Source organism: Abramis brama (genome assembly GCF_963993115.1).
Source record: "Abramis brama genome assembly, chromosome: 22".
In the NCBI taxonomy this organism is placed as follows: Eukaryota; Metazoa; Chordata; class Actinopteri; order Cypriniformes; family Leuciscidae; genus Abramis; species Abramis brama.
This window is the reverse complement of record NC_139984.1, coordinates 10802216-10826348: the sequence shown is the minus strand read 5'-3', so window position 1 is coordinate 10826348 and position 24133 is coordinate 10802216. Positions and strand designations below refer to the sequence as shown.

The 24133-nt window shown below is 35.5% G+C and overlaps 1 protein-coding gene across 2 annotated transcripts in view; it reads left to right on the top strand.

The window, feature by feature from the left end:
- adcy6a (adenylate cyclase 6a) overlaps nt 1-24133 on the top strand; it is a 57065-nt gene that overhangs the window by 16361 nt on the left and 16571 nt on the right. Inside the window, exons 1-2 of one of the 2 annotated variants that reach the window (XM_084097944.1) lie at nt 18287-18430; nt 22593-22742. In XM_084097944.1, coding sequence (XP_083954070.1) covers nt 18425-18430; nt 22593-22742 — 156 coding nt within the window. In that variant the 5' untranslated portion in view covers nt 18287-18424. Of the gene's footprint in view, nt 1-18286; nt 18431-22592; nt 22743-24133 lie in introns of those variants that run through there. The other variant, XM_084097943.1, reaches the window with a different exon arrangement.

Here is a 24133-nt window from a genome sequence, read left to right as displayed (position 1 = left end):
GTTGAGGCATCTGTGCCTTTGTTCATACGGACATCTGAATGCTAAGTAGGGTTTGTGCTTTTCAGCAATAGTGTGCATCCTTACTTTACTGAGAAAAGAAGGACAGGGAAAAATCTGTAAATTGAAAAAGGTTTAATCTATGAAAAGATCAAAGAAAAACATTTGCAAGTGTGTATTTTTCTACTTGTTACTTTGCACAAATAATTTACTATTATTTATTTCTATGATCTTGAATGAAAGTGTGTAGGCCTACTTGCATTATTATGCTGTTATATATTATGATTATATATTCAGTGGCATAAAATGGTTTTAAAATGACAATAATATTGTTCATTGCAATTATTTCTGGGACAATATGTTGTACAACAAAACACGGTTATCGTGCCAGGCCTAGATCTCGTTGAAATATAATACAAATTCTGCCATTTGTCCTGGTTCCATCAACTTCAGCCAGAAGAATTCCCTTTTAATTTGAGCTGGTGTACTTGGGGAACTTCCTTTCTCTTCCTGTCTAGTATTTCATTGTGACAGAGTTTCCTTTAGGACTATGTCATGAATACACTCTGGCTGGAGACTAGTGAGATGGATCTTAAATCTAAATCTGATCAGTGTGACATTATGATATAGGGCACATTTTCAGCAATAAAATGGGTGAAAATTTCCCATACTTACATTGGAAGCGTGATGCAAGCCAAATCTTTAGACCAGAATATCATCTTTCTTTAGAAAATGTTAAGAATAATCTTCTATTTCCGATTGAAGTTGAGCGGTTGACTTTTGTCAAATGTGTTGTTGTAAAGAACAGTGGCATTACTGCAGTGCCACAGTGGTCATGATCCTGTTAGATCTGAATTTTATTATATTTTAATATATTTTTTAGAGATTGTGCTTACTGTATTTGTTTATTTTATTTTTTCGGTTTGTTATCTGGGGTGTATTCCAGAGCTAAATCATGTACTGTACATGGTGTGCGCAAAAGAACATTCGGCTTGTCTGAGGAGGTCCTACATTTGGATTTACTTTGCGACCGTTAAAAATTATGTTCTACTGTATAAAGTATGAAAATGGGTAATAAGAATGAAATTCAGATGTACTACATTCGGCATGTTGTTAGTGTCATGTGACCTCCCAGCATAAATTCTGTTGCTTCACCTCCATTCATAAATCCTCTCCCGTGCCCTCCTGGGATAGTAAAGTGTCCATCGAATGCATTTTATATTTATATTTTATAATTTATATATACAGAAAAGGTAAAGTAACAAAAAAGACAACCTTTTAATTGCATATCAGTGTTGTGTGACATTGATTTTAAGATTTGTGAGGTAAAATAAAAGAAACATTGGTTTATGTTATATAGACCTTATTCATAGCAGCGTCATGATGACGGGTATGAAAGCGAGGCTGTGAGGGATAGACTCACCGTGTTTTTAATGGCATCCGCTATAAAAAGCTGTATAAAGCTCCTAGATCACGTATCATTTTCCACAGCTCATGTTGTCTGGAGTTTTTCCTCTACTGACATTTCTTGGAAAGATATTTTGCAGTGTTTCGTCAGCAGAACAATCCATAAACACATTAAGTAACAGTACAACCCACTGAAGAGATGTAAGTCTATCCCTCACAGCCTCGCTTTCATTCCCGCTAAAAATCAAGATGGCGCTGCTTTGAATTAGGCCTATTAATGCTTTATAATATAAATTAAATACATTTATAAAGTAATATTATGCATGATCTGTGCCATCACGCCCACAGGAGCGCCTCATCAAAAGGATATGTGGCCGGTGGTGAATATCTCTCACACTTAGAGGGGCGTATCTACAGTAAACTATCCCAGGAACATGAGCTCCGGAGCAGGTTATGTTCAGAGAGGAAGTTGCTATGGCTACTTACATACCCTGAAAGTTACTTCCGTTTTTGGAAGGGAAAGCTGAGGTTATCCGTTTACTTATCCATAAACTTACCTGGGTATGTTGCATAACCTGCTTTCAGGAATAACCCCTGGGTATAAATCATATTTGCATACTTTGCACAGGCTCTGTACTATGTAGTGCAGAAATTGTTGTATTGCAGTAGCTATGCAGTACTAGTGTTTTCCAGAGAAGGGGATGCTGGAAGATGTTTTAATTTTGATTTAATTTAATTTTTTTATTATTAATTTATATATATATTTTTAAAGACAAGTTAGAACAAGGAAACGGCGAAAATGGAAATAGAGGATATAAAAAAACAAAGAAAGACCAAACTGAAGAGTGAGTGAGATTATGCTAGATCACCTGCCACTATTTTACTTCCTGTGGGAATACAGTCATACTTCTCTTTCTCGCTCTCACTTTCATTGTCTTTCATTATTTTTGCTCTTTCCATCCATCTTCTGAACCTATGAGCTGGTGTCTTCTCTCTGAAAGCAATTAGCATACACAAGGCCCAAACAAACATGCTCACACTTACACAATAGAATCTCCTGTTTCCTCCAGCCAACACCCTCCCTGAGGGCTCTTCGAAACACAACAGGCATCAGCTGTTGCGTGTGAGCTTGTGTGTGTGTGTGTGTGTGTGTGTGTGAGTTTGTGTGTGTGTGTGTGTGTGCGGGCTAGCGAGTCAGCGAGCTGGCAAAACTGAATTACATTTCTCAGTTCAGACCTTTTATTAATTACAATCATGTTAGAAGTTTAAATGAATTATGTGGAAATGTTTTCCACAATGCACTGACCACAGCGCTCAAAAATGCCTTCTTGTATTCTCTGGGGAACAATTGCTAGTTTGTTGCCTTTTCTCAGTCTTTCTGTTTTCAATTTGCTTTTTTTGAGTTCATATTTGCTAGATGGTGTCATGTTTGGTTGGTGTGGATTATATATAAAAAGTAAAAATGTTGTTTTTATTAACTAAAACTATTTAAAAAAAGAAAATTTGTTAATTGAAATGAAGATAATTTTATATATATATATATATATATATATATATATATATATATATATATATATATATATAAAATTAAATGTATAAAATAAACTATAAAACTAAATAAACTATAACATATATATATATATATATATATATATATATATGTATATATGTATATATATAAAATTAAATGTATAAAATAAACTTAAAAAATATTATAACATTATAAATGTTTTTAATTAGAAATAACTGAAATAAGTTTATGTTGAAGTAACTAAAACTAAAGTTAAGTAAAAATATTATTAAAAGATAACTAACAAAATGACAAAAGCTCAAAACAATATTACTGAAACTTAAAATAAATTGGAAATAAATGTAAAAATAAAAGCTAATTCAAACTATCAATACTATAATATCACTAAAAACATTATTTATATTATTTACATAATTATTTATATGTATACAAGTAATACAAACTAAATAACACTGCAAAATACATGCTGTTTTTTGCTTTTGTTTGGTCACCTGATTTATTGTTTTGATGTGCTATAGAATATTTGATTCTATGATAAATTACTGCTTAATATTTCTAAATACTCCAGAGTGTAATGTTTACTATTTAAAAAAGAAAATCTATTATGAGAAACAACACCGTAATAAATGATAACCATTTCAAACAGTAGTACGCAACATCTGGTCATGTGACCTAATCAAATGATCAACTGCACCAAATGTAGCTGGTCATCTAGGCTTCATAATTCATACAGTATTTGCATACTCTGCACAGTCTCCATACTATAGCGTAGAAATAGTAGTATTGCAGTAAGTATGCAGCACTAGAAGGGGATGCTGGGAAGTGTAGTCTGCACTAGCGTGCTTTCAGTCTGAGGTGAACGTGATACTCTCTTCAGTGTTTCTGTAATGAATAATTGCTGTCTCCAGCACCACTGCATGCTAACAGAATCCACTGCGGATATGAGGAATGTCTCAGCTGTTGATCTAGATGATTTACATCTAGTTTCATCCAAAAGTTGTTGTGTTTTTAGACACTCTTATTTTCCTTTGTATAGACAGAGTCAGAGGGGGATTATGGGATGGGTGTGGTGCCATGGCAACTGTACACATTTTGACACACTTAATTTTGAGACCGTAAGGAAATACTTCAGATGTGAACAAACAAACTTAACTGATAAGAAATCACTTATGAATTGTCTATTGTGTTTTTTAAAAGCATTACAATCGACCTATGGCAGAACATGAAGAAATAAACTCAACTTCTGAGTAAAATTACTGTGATGGTGTCAAGGTGAAACTCTCCCTCTGTCCTCTTTTAGTTGTTTTGATCAACATTTTCACCACACAGGCTTATCTGTTGACCAGCAGGCCGGGGTTTCTCTGACTGTGCACTTTGCTATCATGGAAGTTGTTTTATTTTGTGCCATATGCAGGATAAGAGATTCCAGAGATCCTGCTGGACAGACCATAGCTTGTATTAAGTAAAGTTAAAAAGACTTTTTAACTACAATTTTTAACTACAACACAGCACTTAGTTTGGCTGTAAGCTCTACATAAACTAATGTATGTCATGTTTATTCTAAAGTTATTTCTAATTTCAGAATATTTGATTGTGTTTTATCCTAATTATTTTAGACTAAGTAGTATAGATTTTAATATAAGCCAATTATCATATATTGGTCATAACATGAAAATAATTATTGGCTTATCAGGACCTTCATTTTTTTTTTTTGACCAATATTTTTTTTGGGTTGGTTATTGGCCGTAACATTAAAATCATTAGCAGCTTATTGAATATTTATGCGGATACTTGCATATAAAAAAAATATCAGCTGCAGTGTTTGAGGGTTCAAGTTTTCCCTGGTGTCTGCGCGGGCAATATGCTAATGTTTCATCTTGACATCACAACGAAACGGCTTATGACTCGTTTGAAAAACGATTCATTTAATTTACTCAGAGCCGACTCTTACTTTTGAAAGACAATAACATTTTCATTCACTTAGAGCTATGTTACACACCTCATTAAAGGTCATTTTCAAAAATCCATAATGGGGTACTTTAAGTTACGATAGTCTTTTCTTCCCTGTTGTGGCGTATATCCAAGTCAATCGGCTTCTCGAACAAGAAAAAAATATTTTGTCCATGTTGATTGGATGGATGGTTGTGGTTTGCTATTGGTGGATCTCATGTGAGTGACAGGTTGCCCCGCCCTCACATCATCAGAGAAGAGAAGAGATGCCGCTACAAGAGGGAGGGGGAAGTTATTTTGATTAAAGATTATTCATTTTTAAAAAATAATGATGTGCACGGATAAATCACTTATAATTTAAATGTAAACTATGCTTTGTTTCGTCCCTTGTGAAAGAAAGCCTCAAACAGTAATAAGTATAATGCTGGCTTTAGTGTGTCTGTTTAATTGTGTACAAAGGTTTAATCATTGTGGCCGAGCTCGTTAGGCTGAAATATGAAATATGAGGGTGGCACAGTGGGAATCGTTCTCTCACACGCTCTCGCAGAAGAAGAAAGAATATGAATGGTGCACATTGTTGTTGTTGCTCATGTTTTTGAGGGGGTGGAGGTTTGGGTGAGTGAGTTGGGAATTTAGTTTGAATGAAGACAAAGCATGTGGTTCACTGAAACTGCATTATCCATGAGGGATTAAAGATGGCATCCTGAATCCATCTGACCATCATTTATATGTGTTAGTCTCAGAAGAAGATGGCAGTAACAGTAGATACCAAAGGTGGACAAAGGAAAAATATTACTGAACTTAAAGCAATGTTCTGGTTGCAATGAAATTAAATCCCTATCAATAAAATGTCAACTCATTCACATTGCTCTTTTCCATATGTAAGCAGTATGAGTCCAATTCGATTTCAGATTCCGAAACTTAATACAATTCTTAATACAAATACAATTCACATATTCGTGTACATGTGTTTCAAGCAAAACTTCTTTCACTTCATTTTTTGTACTTCGATAACATCAGAAGAGCTTTTTAGCAAATATTTAGTAAATATTCAGTATTCTGCAATGAACAGTTTGTAATATGAAAGACAAAAATAAAACGGGAAAATTCGTAAGACGTAAAACGTATGCAAATATATGCATCACGACAATGTGCATGACCATAGAAGTACCATAAAAGCCCCCAAAGTTTTAGAAAAATAGTCCATATGACCATAAGGCTTATAAAGGCATGATAGCATTGTCAGTAAGGCTGCAACCATGTTTTGAACAAAGGGCAATTTTTGGTATTAGAAAATAAATAAGAACAGTAAAAGAACTATAATGTATTGTAAAGTAATCAATTTGAGCTATTTGCAAATAAAATTGTAATTTTAAAATATATAGACAGCTTAATCACATGCCTAAAGTGTTGAGAATGTTTCTTGTCTAGTCACTTATTGTTATGAATTACATGAATTACGTAAATTATAGCCTAATATTGTGCCAAAATTTGACAAAAGCAAAGTTTGCATCACTAGATCTTATTGTCATTTAACATTTCTATCAGAAAACAGTTGTCAGATATTAAATATTTTTCTCAACCTGCTCTTTCACTGTTAAAAAAGAAGTGTCGCTCTGAAATTCATGATCGTCTTCTGTGAACAGTAAAGCCTTTTCCTTGATTTGATAGGTCATCTCAATCATTTTGACAGGCAGATCAGCCTAAAAATGTAACTTTAAAAACTTCAGTGGAGTGCATCAAAACAGCATCGAAAATATCAAAAACCTGAGGGACAATTTGGCTATTTCTAATTATTGACCTGTCTGTCCCTCTCAGGGCCCTATCATACAGTCGGTGCAATGCAGCGCCAGGCGCGACGCAAATGTTCTTTCCTAGTTTCAGCCTGACGCAACTATCATTTTCACATCCTGTGCCACGTTGTTTAAATAGCAAATGCATTTGCGCCAATCTGTTCGCCCATGGGCGTGCTGGTCTGAAAAGCGGAAAAACTGAATGCTTCTCTAGCGAGGAAACGGATCTGCTCGTGCCCAGAGCGCAACTGGCTTTTAAAGGGAATGGGAAATTACACTCTGATTGGTTTATTGCATGTTATGCCCAAAACACACCCATTTGTCCTGTTCACCTCTAGTCCCTTTTTAATGCTAGTAGTGAGTGTATTTTCTGTTGAAGTTACAACCTGAAAGGCCTTTTTTTAGTTAACTTGGTTAGCTAAAGGCTATCATACAATGTTTTTTTGTGTATCAATGTACATGTCTAATATGTACACTTATTGTTACCTCCCATAAGAGTGTGTGCTGGATGTGTTTACCCCATGAAGACTTGACTTGGATGTGAGTGTCAGTTATTTGCCTAATCTTGCTCAACATTTAGATGATAAGAGACTAGTTGTGGTGGAGTGTCATTGCTTACTTCTGTATGACTCTGACAGATAAGATGAAATACAGGGACATGCCTTACTCTCATACTGCAACAAAGCTCCGGCCCAGGGTACGACAATAGACACAAGTTCATACATTAAACTTCCAGATGCTTCTTCAGAGTCATTGCCCGAAACAGGAAGCAGCTCAGACACAGTGTCCTCAGTCATTGCCCTAAGAGGAAATTACTTAAAAATGTATTTGCAACTTTCCCATCTTCCATGTTTCTTTTTTTTTTTTTAATGGTACAATTACATTTTCTTTGAGAATGTTTTTATATGCACTACCGTTCAAAGCTTTGGGGTCAGTGAGAATTTTTGAAATTAATGTTTAATGGTTTTGAAAGAAGTATCTTTTGCTCACCAAGTCTGCATTGATTTTATCAAAAAGTAAAATTATATAATATAGGCGCCTTTCAAGGACACCTTACAAGCAAATGAACAGATAAAACATAAAATAACAGAAGGCCGTCGGTTTGGCCTAAAAACACAAGCTTAAAAACATAACAAACAAAAAATTACATTGACACAGTCACCGGAAGGCCTGTCTAAAATATGCTATTTGACACAAGACTTAAAAAAAAGAAAGAGTGTCACAATTTTGGAAATCCTGCAGAAGATGAGGGGCAACATAGCTGAAAGCTTGAGATCACATAGTGCCAACATACTGTCGGCCTAGATCCGGGCCACATCTGGTACATGTGGATTCAACGCATACCAGATGTGGCCCGGATCTGTCATACGCATGCGTGGAAGAACTTAAGTGAATGCAGAAGATGATCTAAGAGTGTGGGTGGGAGTGGTAAGAAGGTAAGACAAATAAAAAGGAGCCAAGTTGTGAAGTGCCTTCTAAGTATAAAGCAAAATCTTAAATTCAATATGTTGTTTAACAGGAGCCAGTGCATGTGTTCTATGGAAGGAGTTCTGGAATAACTGAAGTTTATGTAAAAGCTTGAGAGAAAGACCATAAAGAAGAGCATTACAGTAAGCAATGCGTAATGTGACTGGGCTGGACAAAGACGGTTAATGCTACGTAAATGGCCTTGAATTTCGGTGTAGGATTGCGCAAGTTTTGTGATCACACCCAAAGCCGTCTCTAAATACTAAATTGAGTTCTTTTTCACTACTTATTGCGCTTTAACAGTCAAATACACACAAAATAATGTAAAAATGCCGTTCTTGGTGAGGATTCATCTAAACACAGTCAGTCGTTTTAAGTTAAAGTGATAGTTCACCCAAAGATTTAAATTAGCCCATGATTTACTCACCCTCAAGTCATCCTAGGTGTATATGACATTCTTCTTTCAGACGAATACAATCGGAGTTATTTAAAAAAATGTCCCGGCTCTTCCAAGCTTTATAATGGCAGTGAATGGCTGTTTCTGATTTGAAGTCCATCAAAGCGCATCCACCCATGATAAAAGTGCTCCACACAGCTCTGGGGGGTTAATAAAGGCCTTCTGAAGCGATGCGTTGGAAAAATATCCATATTTAAAACTTTATAAAGTAAAATGACTAGCTTACAACAGAATGAATTTACAGTATTAGGCAGTGTGTTGGTTTATGGGTCAATGAAAAATAACATTCTGCAATAAAGGAAATGAAAATTTAGTTTAAAGTGGCACGTTTTTAGAAATGTGTTTTTTTTTTTATTCATGTTAGTTTTGAAAAACTTTTATACCATTTTCAATAAATGTCACAATGTCATGTGGTGTAAAGCAGAAAGTATACATCTTTTTTTACTTTTTGGTACTTTCTAACCTCTTCGCAGAATCTCTCGTCTATGTAGGCCTCCATTGTTGCTGTAGCTTGCATGCGTTCACGTAAGGGTTAATGCCCGACGAGGTGTCCATTATCAGGTTTTAATGGACGACGGCGAGGCGTGAACCGTCCGACGCGCAGCGGAGTCCGCCGAAGTCCATTAATACCTGACAATGGACACCTCGAAGGGCATTAACCCGCTTATACCATGGTCACTTACGAAAGAAAGAAATATTTAATCAATTAATAATACTTTAATGTGTTTTAGAGTAAAAATCGTGAGGGTTTTTATTTATTAAGTCGAGCGCACTATTTAATATCTCCCGTATACAGGCGTTGCCAAGCAACGTGGCCACAGCGACCCGACCGCAGCAGTTGATCAGTGAGTTTGAGCCAGCGCAATCATTTAGAACTGTCATCAGGCAAATTGACGGGACGTCTTTCCTAGGTGTACATTATCACTTTTTAATGGACACCCTGCAGCCAATCAGAATCGAGTATTCACCCAGACCATGGTATAATATGATATAATTAACTGTTTTATGGATTTCATGCATGCATCGCTTGACTTAGATTCTGCGAACAAATATATTTTAATTTAGAAATAAAAAATGTATGTACTAATCGCATTTTTTAATAATTCAATAGATCCAGACACAACCTGAGCATCATGTCACTGGCCTTTATGGTCTCAGATCATGGCCTCATGCACTCCAGCAAATAAAATTTCAGATGAATTCATGAAGCATGTATTTTGTATCATGACAGAATAGCAGTAGACTTGGTTAAGACTGTTGGTTTGAACACGTCTCTCGATTGAGAAGAAATTATTATGTTATTATCTGTGACACTGATACTCTGATGAAAACAGCGAGCCGTTGCCAGTTAGCAAACTGCATTTCCATTCAATGCTTGTTCCATAACAATATTCTCAGCATTGCACATGTGCTTCATTTTACAGCTTTTTTCTGTCCAAGAACTGCCCACTTAAACAGGAAGAGACCATCTGACCAGCATGTACAGTGACCAGCCACAATTTGTTTTCTCTTTTATGTGCAATTTAGTGGCAGGTAAATCTGAAATGGATGAATCCACAATACTATCCCTTTAAAAGTGCAGGTACAAACCTGCCAATCAGATCGGAGCTTGATATTTTGGCAAGTGCTTGATATTTTTGTTTGCAATAATCATCAGTTGGTCACTGAATAGACTGTGGGCTGCTACTAGTTCATATCCAACTTGACAATGGGCTCTTATGACGCGAGTCTTTGGAAGGACGTTGTGGAATTTGGGCTAGAGTCGCTGAAGGAAAGTCAAAGTCGTGACGGCTCGTGGACAGCTTGCCATCCTCACGCCCTTATTAGAAGATCAGTTTAGCAGTTTTTAGGAAAAGTTGGGTTTCTCAGTATCCCTCAGCCAGCTTTGAAGGTTGAATTACTGCAGCAGAAGGTCTCGAAGGCATTAGCTCAGTGTTAAATATTCTCGCTGCTCGACTGCTAATGCCACAGAGGTAGCACATAGTCACTAACCTCTCATGTGTGTAGAAGATCACATTGACAATAGCTTGGTTAAAACCCAGTCTGTTGCCTTACATCAGTACACTGTTAAAGAGACATTGTTGAGAAAACCTTACAAATTTGTAAGTACCAAACCTGATGTATTCAGATTAACATCACTACTATTATCTTATGAATTGACCTATATTTTGTTTGGTCAGTTTGAATTTGTTCATTTACTAAATGCTTCGTTCAGCAAATAAATCCATCAAGGCAACTACAGATTTTCTTGTTCAACACATTTTCATTTAGTAACACAATAAATTGATCTAACATTTTGGTAGCCGGAATTTTTTATAGAACACTTAATATGTGATGTGAACTATGCTTTATGAAGGCACAATCACCTTACAAAGCAAAGAATCTTGTACATATACGTCAACACTATCAATGTTAGGGGTAAAGCATTACAAGTAACTTGGGTTATGTAATCAGATTACTTTTTTCAAGGAACTAGTGTAAGGTAACATGTTACTTTTAATTTACAACAAAATATCTGAGTTACTTTTTCAAATAAGTAACAAAAGTTTTCCCATTCATTGACTGACAGCTCTCCTGTCCTCATCACAATCATAAGTGCAGAGGCATTGTGTGTGAACATGACGTTATTGTAGTTCTAGACTAAATGTGAGCATTCACTTCTCACTTGCTCAAAAAGAGATTCAGTATTCCTCGAAATGAATAAAAAAATTCTAACTCAGAATAGTACACAAACCTGCAACCATTAAATGTTAACTCTTTCCCTGCCAGCGTTTTTGAAAAAAGGTGCCAGCCAGCGCCAGCACTTTTGATCATTTTTAAAAAAGTTTCAGAATATATTGTTGTATGATATAACATGCAAAAATAACTTTTTGAAAGACTACGTCTGGATCAGATTTAGAGCGATGATCAAAACACAGGTGGAGTAGATCGAGTGAGTCCATCAACACCCCCAAAGCTTCACAGTCCTATAGCTCGTCCTGGGTCTACATTTTTTTATTCAGTAACATTAGGCAGTTTTGATGTATATGCTTTTTAATATTGATGATCGTGTTATTTTATATATCTGCTATCGCTTGTTTCTGCTTCTTCTTCACCTGTCTTTTGATCAGGAGATTCAGTACTCTTTCAGAAGATGTGTCATATAGCGCCCCCTACCGTATAACAATGAAAACACAGAAAATCGCCATCAGTGGCGGGGAAAGAGTTAAATAACACAAATATACTTTATGTATTAATCTCACTTTATTAACCAATGTCTTTGCTGCTCTCCTTCAATGATCCAATTCATCCATACTAATAAGCTAAAATGACTAGATAAACATCACATTTGCTTCATTTTGTTGTTTTTATTGCTAAAGTAAGTGTTGCACTTTCTTCTCCGTGTTCTTCTGTGATCGAGAATGTTCAGCTGAAAGGTTTGTTAGAAATGCGCCCTCTACTATACATGAATTTGCACTTGTGGTGTGAAAGGGCCTTTGCATTTGCCAAAAATAGAAATTTTGTTTTGTTTTGTTTTTAAAAAAACAAAACCGCAAGCTCAGCCCAGGTGAGGAAAAAAAGTAATGGAAAAGACACATAACAATGAACTAAGTAATTTGTTTCTTTTTAGGGACTAACATATTAGTTTTAAAAGTAACTTTCCTAAACTGAACACTCATCTCACTCAACTCATCTTAAAGCAATATATACTATATATATCAAACATTGGCTACCTGATTGTTTATATTGTAACTGTTTTATTGCACAGCTCAACAGTATATTTATTATATCCAACTTTATTTGCATACATACAGTACATTCACATTTATTTATAACAAATCTCTACTGCCTGATTTTATATTTTGTCGCAAAATGTAGTAATATTGCCCTATTCTTAATCTAAAGTTGGATATAAATGTATGTAGTGTTTTATGTAGTGTCAAGTAATTCACTTTAAATGTAGATGCTTTTTTTACTCATTATAGCAAGTATTAGTAAGCAGATGTCGACCAATTTATCTTTTTTGATAATGCTGTATGTAAATTGATCTAACGCTTGTTCAAAGTCATACATCATCAACGGTACAGTTATGTTCCTTTTTTAGATGCCATCTGTCTTTTAAGGTTGTCATCATGGAACATGTTTCCATCACTTTCCCATCATTCTCTCGCTATCTATTTCCATCCCTCTCACTTCATTCTCATAAGTCCCATCCAGATATTCAAGGCTACCGTTTTCTGCACGAGGGAACATACTGATTGTCTAAGTCCAGTAGTTTCATGTTTCCACAGGTTTCATGGCAGAAGCGAGGCGTATAGTCCCACCCCACCCCCTTTAGTGGCATCACAGAGACTGGACATAATCTCCAATGATCATAATGGCTTTATATAATATCTGGAGCAGCCACAGGTACATAAACACAGACCAGCACAAAAGAGGATGAATGGGCCTACAAACATAAATGATCCGAAAAAATCACAAATACCTGGAAGTGGTGAATTGACAAATGAACAGAAGTAAAAAAAAAAAAAAAAAAAGACACACACTAAACAAAATCATACTTTTATACACCTTATTTGTATGGGATCTGCCTGGTTTGTGTCTTGAAATTGCCAAGCAGAAAAAATACAACCCTCAGGTTGTATGATACAAGTTATGATAATCTTTTTTTCCCTATTGTGATGTGCATCCGCATGAAACTGCTTCTTGAACAAGGAAAAATGTAGGGTGAGACTTGATTTTGTCCATGGAAAAATGTATTGGATGGTTGTGGTTTGCTGTTGGTGGATCTCATGTGAGTGACAGGTTGTCCCGCCCTCACACCACTAAACACGTCATCAGAGAAGAGAAGTTATTTTGAGGAAAGAGGGCACGTGAATTTAACAAAACAAATTGTGCACAGATAAATTAGTTATAATAAACTGCAATATTCCATAAAAAAAATAAGAATAGTCCATTTGATTTGCATGCTGACTTTAAAGGTGTCCTATTATGCTTTTTCACTTTTTCAACTGTAGTTAGTGTGTAATGTTGCTGTTTGAGCATAAATAAAGATCTGCAAGGTTACAAAGCTCAAAGTATTTTATTTCACAGAATCCACTTTCCAAGAACTACAACAAACGACTTGTTTGGACTACAACACGATTTTTCTGGATCTTATGAAGTCACAATGTTACTCATTTAAATAATCCCCGCCCACAGAATACACACAAAAAAAAGGGAATGAGGCCTTGCTAAGCTGCATTAGAGAAGACAGTGTTGTCGCTATGTCAAGAGACACTGTTTTTCTCACAACATTTCCAAAACTTATTTGTTTGACCTTCCTAAAGCTGACGAGAGTGATTTTAAACACTGTTTCTGAACAGTATTACCCTAACGTTTTTCTGTGCGCTGCACATTTTATGGAGAACAGCTTCCAAACCAGAACCACAATGCAGAAGCACAAAAGCTTTTCCTGAAATGGAGCAGTTCCCACTTTGTCGGGACAATCTGTTGTCTATAGATCACAACTTGCAAGTATGTATTATTATTTGTAGTTGTGTTTTCTATGAACAGTTCCAATTATAAGCTTTATGTAGTTGCCATGATATAAACAAAGGTCAAAGCTTTACCTCCGCTCGTCTGCTAACTAACATTACAGTGTTGATGTAGTGTTTACTGTAGCTTTTGTAAGCTCTTGCTTTTGTACGACTGTTCACCGCCCCTTAGGAAAATTAGCCATGGTTTTGTGATGGATTACTGTTTGTATTACCATAGTTTTTTATTAAATGGTGTAAAACATCGTATCTAAAATGTATAAAAAAATAAAAAAACATACCACTCTGAAACATCCTGTGAAATCCATGCTTGCAAAGTCTGATCAAAGTGCAAATCACGACACGCTGAGCCAGCTAACCAATCACAGCACATTTCGTATTTCAGAAAGAGGCGCTTTATCGAAACAGGAACTAACGACATGTTCAAGCCAGGTAGGGGAAAGAGCTGCTGTAATAATGTAAAATATGTGAAAAATAATGCGTTTTCTGAAGCATGCATGCATGAAAGCATATTCTATTACACCCCAAAAAACCAAATCAAGACTTCATAAAAGAGCATAATAGGACCCCTTTAAAGGAACATTCTGGGATAAATACAATTTAAAGCAATAGTTCTGCCATTTTCATCTCTGAAATTGATTTGGGATAGGAACTGTCAAACTCCAAAAAAGAAGAAAAAGCACCTTAAAATTGACAGCTCAAATAAGAAACCTTGTACTAAACAATATAGGCTGCACATTTTTGCTTTTGTTGCGTTGGCCCATATACTTCCATTGTAAGAGCTCAACTGTAAACTGTTTTTTTAAAGCTCTTATATTACGTTCCTTGGTAACCGTCATCATGCCGCAGATTAGAGGGTGACACGGGAGTGGATTTTCAAACCTCTCCCGTCCCACTCCCACAAAAAAAATCCTGTCCCGTCCCAATCCCACGAAAAAACATCCAATCCCGTCCCAATCCCAGAAGAATGACTCCTATTCCCTCCCACTCCCGTGTTGTGTTTTTTTGACCGGAATCTGTCAGTTACAGTAAAAAAAATTGCATCACAATAAGTGTATTGTGATTGTCACTAACATTTTAGTAACTAAACTGATTTTTATTAGGTTTAGTGACAACATGTTACAATGTTTACATGGTACAATTTCTGGTAAGCTACGCTTTTTTATTATTTCAATTCAATTAAATTATTGTGATTTGATATAATATTGACTCATTTGGATAAATATTAGGTAGGCTACACAAGATAGGCGTTATTTTTTCTCAAGAAAAAAACAACAACTCACCTAATGCTGTAAACATACAGAGAGCCCTATCAGCTGGTAGTATTATTTAAGGTTAAAAATAACTCAAATTAAATATAATGCGTTTTTTTATTATTATAATAACAACTTTATTTAATGATACAAGTAAAAATATAATAAATATGTAATATAGAACACATATTTAGCAAAATACTCTCTATAGCTATTTTTTTTTCTTGCCAACTACGTGCTATAGCCTATATTATGTTCATTAAATGGCTTTCCTGAGGTAAATGTGACATAATTGTTCTCCAGCTATGTTATTGACCTCTTCACGCTGATGAAAAACACTGATTGATCGATATTATGTATGAGGAATATACATTTCGGTAAGTTGTACTGTATCTTTCAACAGTGTTCATTCGTCTTTATTAACTATTAGCTAGTAGAGATGATCGGTTCACGTGCGCTATATGGAATTCCAAAGCTGCCAATATTAAAAATAAATAAATCCATAAATAAATATACAAATAAATGTAAAAAATAAAAAATGAAAAAAATAAATATATAAATAAATATACATAGAAAAGCAAAAAAACGAAAATAAATAATTATTTATACATTTATTTCCTTATTTATGTATATATTTATTTTTTTCCATATTTATTTATTTATTCTTTTATTTATTTCTACATTTATTAATTTCTACATTTATTTATTTCTACATTTATTTATTTTAATGAGGAGGGCGTGGTTTACCTCAGACATAGCAATCGAGCTCAGAGTAAGCGAAGGCGAAGGGTTGAGGCCACAGTGACACCCTGTGCGAAATACAATAAGTGTAGCTCACTAACTTTGATACGGTCTGTGACTGCGAGGTATATGGTCAAAATCCTAAATCTTACTGTGTGACATGGATAGGCTTACTCTTTATTCCGGACATGGCCGTAGAACATCGTTTGGTCTGAATTTTCCATTTTTGGTCAGAACTCACGGAAAGGAAGCAGGGCACATACAGTATAGGCTACAGTGAAGTCGAAGCAAGCATATTGACCAATGCTTTTGAAACGAGACCATTGCATTTTAATGTAGCCTAATTTCCAAAAATAATACTGACAGCAACAGAAACATTTTTTTTATTCTATTAAGCGGTGGTAGTCTTTAGCCTACCTCCATAAACTCATGTCCAGGGGCAACCTTATTAAATGTATGAACGTCACGTTAATCCACATCGATAAATTCAGTTAGAGGATAAGACTGTAGAGCAGTTAGCCTACCACTAAAATCCAACCAGAGCTTCATCAGAGCCATCAATACAGAAGAGATCTTAATGCATTTACACAGCAATTAGCCTACAAGTGCATAAAAATATTATGAAGTGTTTTACATTTTGAAGACAAATATGACATGATGGAATCAATGAAGTGATAGGCCTACGTTTAATATGAAACTAAAACAGACACCAGGTGGCAGAAAGTCACTGTCTTAATGAGTGAGTTCAATCCACTCGTTTGATTCCTTAAAATACACTGAATCAAAAACAACTCGACGTTGAAGCGGTTCAGCTGTGGATTTGTTTCTGATCATTTCTATTTAGGCCTATGTGTTATTTAAATAATAATTTAATAATTTAAATTATAATAATTCATATTAAACGTAGGCCTATCACTTCATTGATTTCATCATGTCATATTTATGTCTTCAAAATGTAAAACACTTCATAATTCATAACAACACTTCACTGTAGCCTATATGTGCCCTGCTTCCTTTCCCTGAGTTCTGACCGAAAAAATGGAAAATATCAAGCGCTTCCGTTTCAGAGTCCCTGTTTCATGTTTGTTAGCCCAGGACATTTTACAAATTCAGACCAAACGATTTTCTACAGCCATGTCCGGAATAAAGAGAAGCCTATCCATGTCACACAGTAAGATTTAGGATTTTGACCATATACCTCGCAGTCACAGACCGTATCAACGTCGGTGAGCTATACTTATTGTATTTCGCCACAGGGTGTCACTGTGGCCTCAACCCTTCGCCTTCGCTTACTCTGAGCTCGATTGCTATGTCTGAGGTAAACCACGCCCTCCTCATTACCCTACTCAGGAAGAAATGTAGGAAGAAATAAATGAAGAAATAAATAAATGTAGAAATACATAAATGTAGAAATAAATAAATCTAAAAATAAATAAATGTAGAAATAAATAAATGTAGAAATGAATAAATGTAGAAATAAATAAAAGAATAAATAAATAAATATGGAAAAAATAAATATATACATAAATAAGGAAATAAATGTATAAATAATTATTTATTTTCGTTTTTTTGCTTTTCTATGTATATTTATTTATATATTTTTTTTTTTTTTTTTTTTTTTTTTACATTTATTTGTATATTTATTTATGTATTTATTTATTTTTAATATTGGCAGCTTTGGAATTCCATAGTGCGCTAGGGATCTGTCACGTAACATTTACAAGCGCCAAAACGGTATTTATTGTTTGAATTTCGTAATAAAATTGACAGAATCTGAGAGCTGAGATTTTTTTATATCATAAAGTAACCTGCTCTGTCTAGTCTGTCGGTCTCCGTGTCCTCTTTGCTTTGCGATTTTTCTGTGCGTGAGAAAATGGATGTAACGTTAATGTGTGGCGTGAGAGCGTGTGAAAAGCGTGTGTCTCATGTGTGTGTGGAGCACGTCATTCACTTTACCAGCCACACCAAAGCAAACAGGAGAGCATAAAGAGAAAGGGCAAATATAATTTAGTTCAAAATTTAAATATAGAGTTTATTTATAGAAACTGTATATTTGTGTATAAAGTTGGGTATCATAGTTTTATTACGATTCCCGGTCCCGCCCACTCCCGCTGATATTTTTTCCTGTCCCGTCCCAATCCCGTGATTAATAGTGATTTTGTTTCCCATCCCGCGAGATTCCCGAAAAAATGTCAGCCTCTACCGCAGATGCTGTTCATATTACGCCCGGATTCCTTAAATGTTTTTTGTCTTGAGTAATATAAAGACTGCAGTGGACATTCGGACTTCGCTGGAAACATATTTTGATTTTTATGAAGGTTTGTTGACTTTTACTAGAAAAATTTGGCAGACACATGAAGGATCTCTAGACATTGGCTTTTAAGGAAAGAGATGTTCTCAGTGTCAGCGAATATGTCACTTTGAAGCCAGTGTGTGAGAACATGCTGCGAGGGAGTCAGGAAAATGTATTCATCTGATGATTTGTGAGTGAAAGGCAAAGAAAAAGAGACGAAGGAGAAGATTGACAGAGCGTAAAGGGGTGAAGGTGTCTCTCTCTCTCTGTGTTTCAGCGCTTGTGATGGTTATTGCGTGTAAATCTTTAGCGTGAAGGAGAGAGGTGTCAAGTTGCGCAAACAGAACGGCCAAATGTGTGTGTGTGTGTGTGTGTGTGTAAACCCACTGACCTCGCCCTCTGGTGAAGAGTGAGCAATTAGGACCTGCTTGTGATACACACACACACACACACACACACCGATCATAACCATTTCTTGAGTGCTAGCAAATGAGAATGTTTTGCATGTTATGTCATTTTTCATGTCAAACAAACATATGATTAGATTAGAGCCGCTAATCGGTTTTAAAATGTAATCAAATTAAATATAATCTGCTGATTATAAAGATAATAGAATCATTACTAATTATAATTGTTATATTTTGTATAATTTATTATTATTCAGATAATAATTGTGGTGACAAGTATTTTTTATTATATTTAAAAGTCAATATAGAGATGCACTAGTATTTAAATTCTTTAATAAAATAATAATATTTAAAAATAAAGTAATTATTTTGCTGTTCTGATTGATCAAATATAAATAGACAATATTAAAATACTGTACTATTTTACAGAATAAATAAAAAATGGAACACTAAAAACTGAAATTGAATTTTGGTAATGAACGTGAATTTATTATAATATTATAATGTACAGTATGAGAAATGGATGTTCATTTGAGACTTGCTAAAGATTACATTTAGCAGTGTTATTAAATTATTAGTGTTTTTAAAGATCAACAGTGAGTGCTTGATGACAGCAAAGGAATATATATATATATATATATATATATATATATATATATATATATATATATATATATATATATATTAGTTTTTTATATCAATAAACATGTCTACAATTCACAATTGAGTCTGTCTGAGGTAGACTTTGAGGTGAATGTGTTGTGTCTTGAAATACATATACACTGATGAGCCAAATCATTATGACCAGTCACAGGAATATTGTTGATCATCTCCTAACACAGCCACATACTAAGGTCTGGGTAGATTAGATGGTAAGCAAACAATTAGTTCTCATAATCAACGGGTGCAGGAGAATTGGGCAGGAATAAAGATCTGAGCGACATTGACAAAGAGCCAAATTGTTATGGCAAGCCGACCGTGTCAGTGTGTCTCTGAAATGGCAAGTCTTGTGTGTTTCTCCTGGTCAGCATTGGTGAGAATTTACCAACAGTGATCCTGAGGAGAGACAAACCAGCGGCAGGGTGTTGGGAACCCAAGGCTCATCGATGCACGAGGGACACGAAGGCTATCCCGTCTGGTGGTTATGGGAGGAATGTGTCACAACACTCAGTTTGTCGCACTCTGCTGCGTAACCGCAGACCTATCAGAGTGCCAATCATGACCCCTGTCCACCGCCGAAAAGCCTACAATGGGCACGCAGGCGTCAGAACTGGACCTCGGAGCAGTGGAAGAAGCTCCCCTGGTCCGATCAGTCCCATTTTCTTTTACATCTCGTGGACGGCCATGTATGTGTGTGCCGTTTACCTGGGGAAGTGATGGCGCCAGGATGGGAGAGTGTGATGCTCTGGACAATGTTCTGCTGGGAAACCCTGGGTTCAGCCATTCATGTGGATGTCAGTTTGACACATGCCACCTACCTACACATTGTTGCAGGCCAGGTACACTCCTTCACTACAATGGTGTTCCCTGGTGGAAGTGGCCTCTTTCGGCAGGATAACGCGTCCTGACACACTGCACACATTGTTCAGTGAGGAACATATGAAGAGTTCTTGAAGAGTCTTGCTGTTCTTGGCAAATTGCACCTATTTTAAGATCCCTTATCAAATTAAAAGTAGTTCAAATGCTTTAAAATTTGTGTCCCAATTTATTTAAGTACAATAATATATTTTATGTGGACGGCAAAAATATTCTTTACCTTTAGGTGTTATTTCAAGGTTGAATTGCTATGTACGGGTCAGAGGGCATGATTAATGCGTTTTTAAACATTTTTTTCTGTCATGAATTCTACTAATTGAACACCTCAAACTGACAGCTTTAACTTGGATATAACACTATTGTTGATGTCTATTGTTGAAGCGTCCATTTGCACGTGCACACTGACTCACACATGCAGACACACAAACCAGGCCTGGTTTTGCTTGAACAGAAACTCTAATGTAAACAGAGCTCACAGCCATCTGCCTAATGTCAGTGTGGCACACACACACACACACACACTGCTCTACAGCATTGCCTCTTGCCTGTCCTTTTGGTTTTCTCATTTTGTATGCTGTGTGCCGGAGCAAACCATTGTTCGTCAAATCTATTGTTTTATCCTATGTAGAGCAGCATATAGTACAACATGTTCTCTGCTATCACTTCAGATAAATCCTCTGTAGTTTTCAAAACAGCACAGATATAAACAATCCAGTCAGTTATAAGAGGTTATTAGATTAAAATGGCTGCTATAAACCTGCCTGTTTGACACAGTAAAGTGGCACTGAGAAATTATTTCAGTTTATGGCTTACTCTTGTATCAAATGGTCACGCTTGGTCAGTGTATTGATTAGTGGATTATAGTGGAAGAAGTGTTATCGACTGATTGCTGTTCCACCATTAACAACGCTTAATTTAGTGTCGACTGACCTCTGACTGTGTTCATGCTCCAAAAATACAGAGAGAAGGCTCGTTCACACCAAGAGCGATAACTATAAAGAAAACTACAATGATAAAATGTCCTTCTCAGTGAATTGGTTCAAAACACTGATTCACTCAATTTTCAATTGAGGTCCTTGTATTTGCTTTTATTTTTATGAAATCTCTTGTATTTTTTAATTCTTATATTTTAGTTCTTAAAAAATATATACAGTGCTAAATATTGCTTTTTATTAGTGTTTTTTTTTTGGTGGTGCAATTAAAGTTCGGGGTCAGTAAGATTTTTTTTTAGAAATAGAAATGAATAGCCTAGTTATATTCAGCACGGATACATTCAATTGTGCAATTTTACATTGTTACACAAGATTAAAGTCAAATCTATTAATAAAAGAATAAATGTCTAAATTTCAACAACAAAATATGAAGCAGCACAACTGTTTTCAACATTGATAATAATAAGAAATGTTTCTTGAACATCAAATCAGCATAGATATTATATATGTACAGTATATGTGTTTTGTTGTTGTTGTTGATTCTTGTTAAACATTTTAACAGTTAAACATAAAATCTACTCACCAACAATGGTGGTTAAGTCAAAATAATTGTTCCTCCAACAAAAAAAAAAAAAAAAAACTTTCAGAGAAGTATTTATATATTCAGATTTTTTAAAAGTAAAATATTGTTACATTGCTTAAGAAATAACAAGATAACTTTTTATATATATATATATATATATATTGGCCAGCATTACCTACAATAAAATATCTGAATTGTATGGAATCTGCTGTGGCAACATCAGTGTTACTTATTCACTAGTTTAGTTATAAGTATTTTCTCAATGAAATGTTTTAATGACTCGTTTTCCCACAGCCACGTAATGTGTCCACTGGTGTGACACGGAAGTAATTATTTAGCATATATTGATAGTCCGACAAGTGGTTCATAGTGATTCTGCAGTGCTTTCAGCAGAGTGTAATGGTGTGAACCATGTGACCTGGAGTAACCCCCATAATTCTCCCATTACCCTCTCCCTTCATTTACCCAAAGGAAGTAACAGTGTTGGCTCTGCTTCAGGCCCCATTTTTAGCTCCGTTCTGGCTCCCTTAGTGTAAACTTCTCTACAGGAAGAAGCCTCTGGGTCAGAGGTTGGCTTTTTTTCCCATGCTACAGTTGAGTAAAGCCTCCAAGGACGACAGATGTCCCGGGATTCCAGAGTGCTGAGCTAAAGCTGGTTTGGTTGAAAGGTTCAACTGATCACTAGAGAGACATTGAATGTCTTTTTTTTTTCTCTTTTTCTCCCCTCAGCTGAGTGCAAACGTGCTGATCTTCCTGTGCACCAACATCATTGGGATCTGCACCCACTACCCAGCAGAGGTCTCTCAGAGACAAGCCTTTCAGGAGACGCGAGGCTACATCCAGGCCCGACTGCACCTGCAAAGAGAAAACCAGCAGCAGGTCAGTTCTCACAACAGGCTCTTAGTGCCTAACAATCAACCAGTTCAACTTCAGTGTGGAGGTCATGACCACTGGCTGGCACAGTTCAAAAGCATTCACTACCGTTTAAAAGAAGTTTTTGGGGTTTTTTTTGCAAAAGATGACGTATATCTGAGTGAAATGGCTTCTGGAATAGGGATGTTCAGTTCTTGAACGAATCGTTCTTGTGAGCCGGTTCACTGATCGAACTGAATCTAACTGTAGTTCCGGGTTGATTACGCAAGACACACATCCGAATGAGCTGGTTCAACCAGCTGTCGGAGTTTGCCGAGGATTACCGAGGACTCTGATGAGTGGGTTGACGATACAAGTCGGGAAATATGCTTATTATGAGTACTTTTATTAAATAACATTTTATTAAAACCTGCAAGAACCTTTCCGTCGAGAGTAAATTTTACTGTAGTTTATTGTGCTGGCAGATTATATTTTAAGTTGTTAAATGAAATCAGGACGTTTCAAGAAGTTTAATTCTTTCTATATACTTTAGAGATGTAGAACATATCCGCGTTTGTGCATCAATGTCTGTAGATGCGGAAACCTTTAGCAGTCTTATCCAAGGCTACTCAATATTTGTCAGTCATATCCGACATAAAGGATCCGTGAATGAAACTGTGAGTAAATCACCATTAACTTGAGTAAATGAAAGGCGATAACCATTTGCGTTCACACAAATAACTTTTTATTTGAATGTTTCAATATGCATGGACACAAATGACTTTATTTGAATGCTTCATTGATATTAAATGAGTTGTAAGAAAAGAAATGTGGACTGACATCATTGCGTGATGATGTAAGGAACCGATGTATCGTTTTTTTATTTATTAAAAAAATAATAATGTGCATGGATAAAACCTTAATAAGCACGGCAACATTCTGTAAAAAAGAAAAAGAAAAAAAAGAAGAATTGTCCATTTTGATTTCATAGGGGCTTTACAATTTCTAGGCTCTTTCCTCAAGCCTATCTGTCTTAATATGGATATTTTTTATGCAAGTCTCCCTTTTTAAAAATATACTTTAATCAAAAATACAGTAAAAACAGTAATAGTATAAAATATTATTACAATTTAAATGAACTGTTTTCTATTGTTATATAGTTTAAAATGTAATTTATTCCTGTGATCAAAGCTGAATTTTCAACATCATTGATCCTTCAGAAATCATTCTAATATGATGATTTGATAATCAAGAAACATTTATTATAGAAGGCTGTTACCGTTATCGTCTCTGTGTAAACTACAAAAAGGCAAATTTATGAAAATGATGACGTCATTCGAATGCCGTCATCATTAACTACTGGCCTGGCATTAATACTGCGTTTTCACTCGTTTCACGGATCCATGTGAACGGGGATC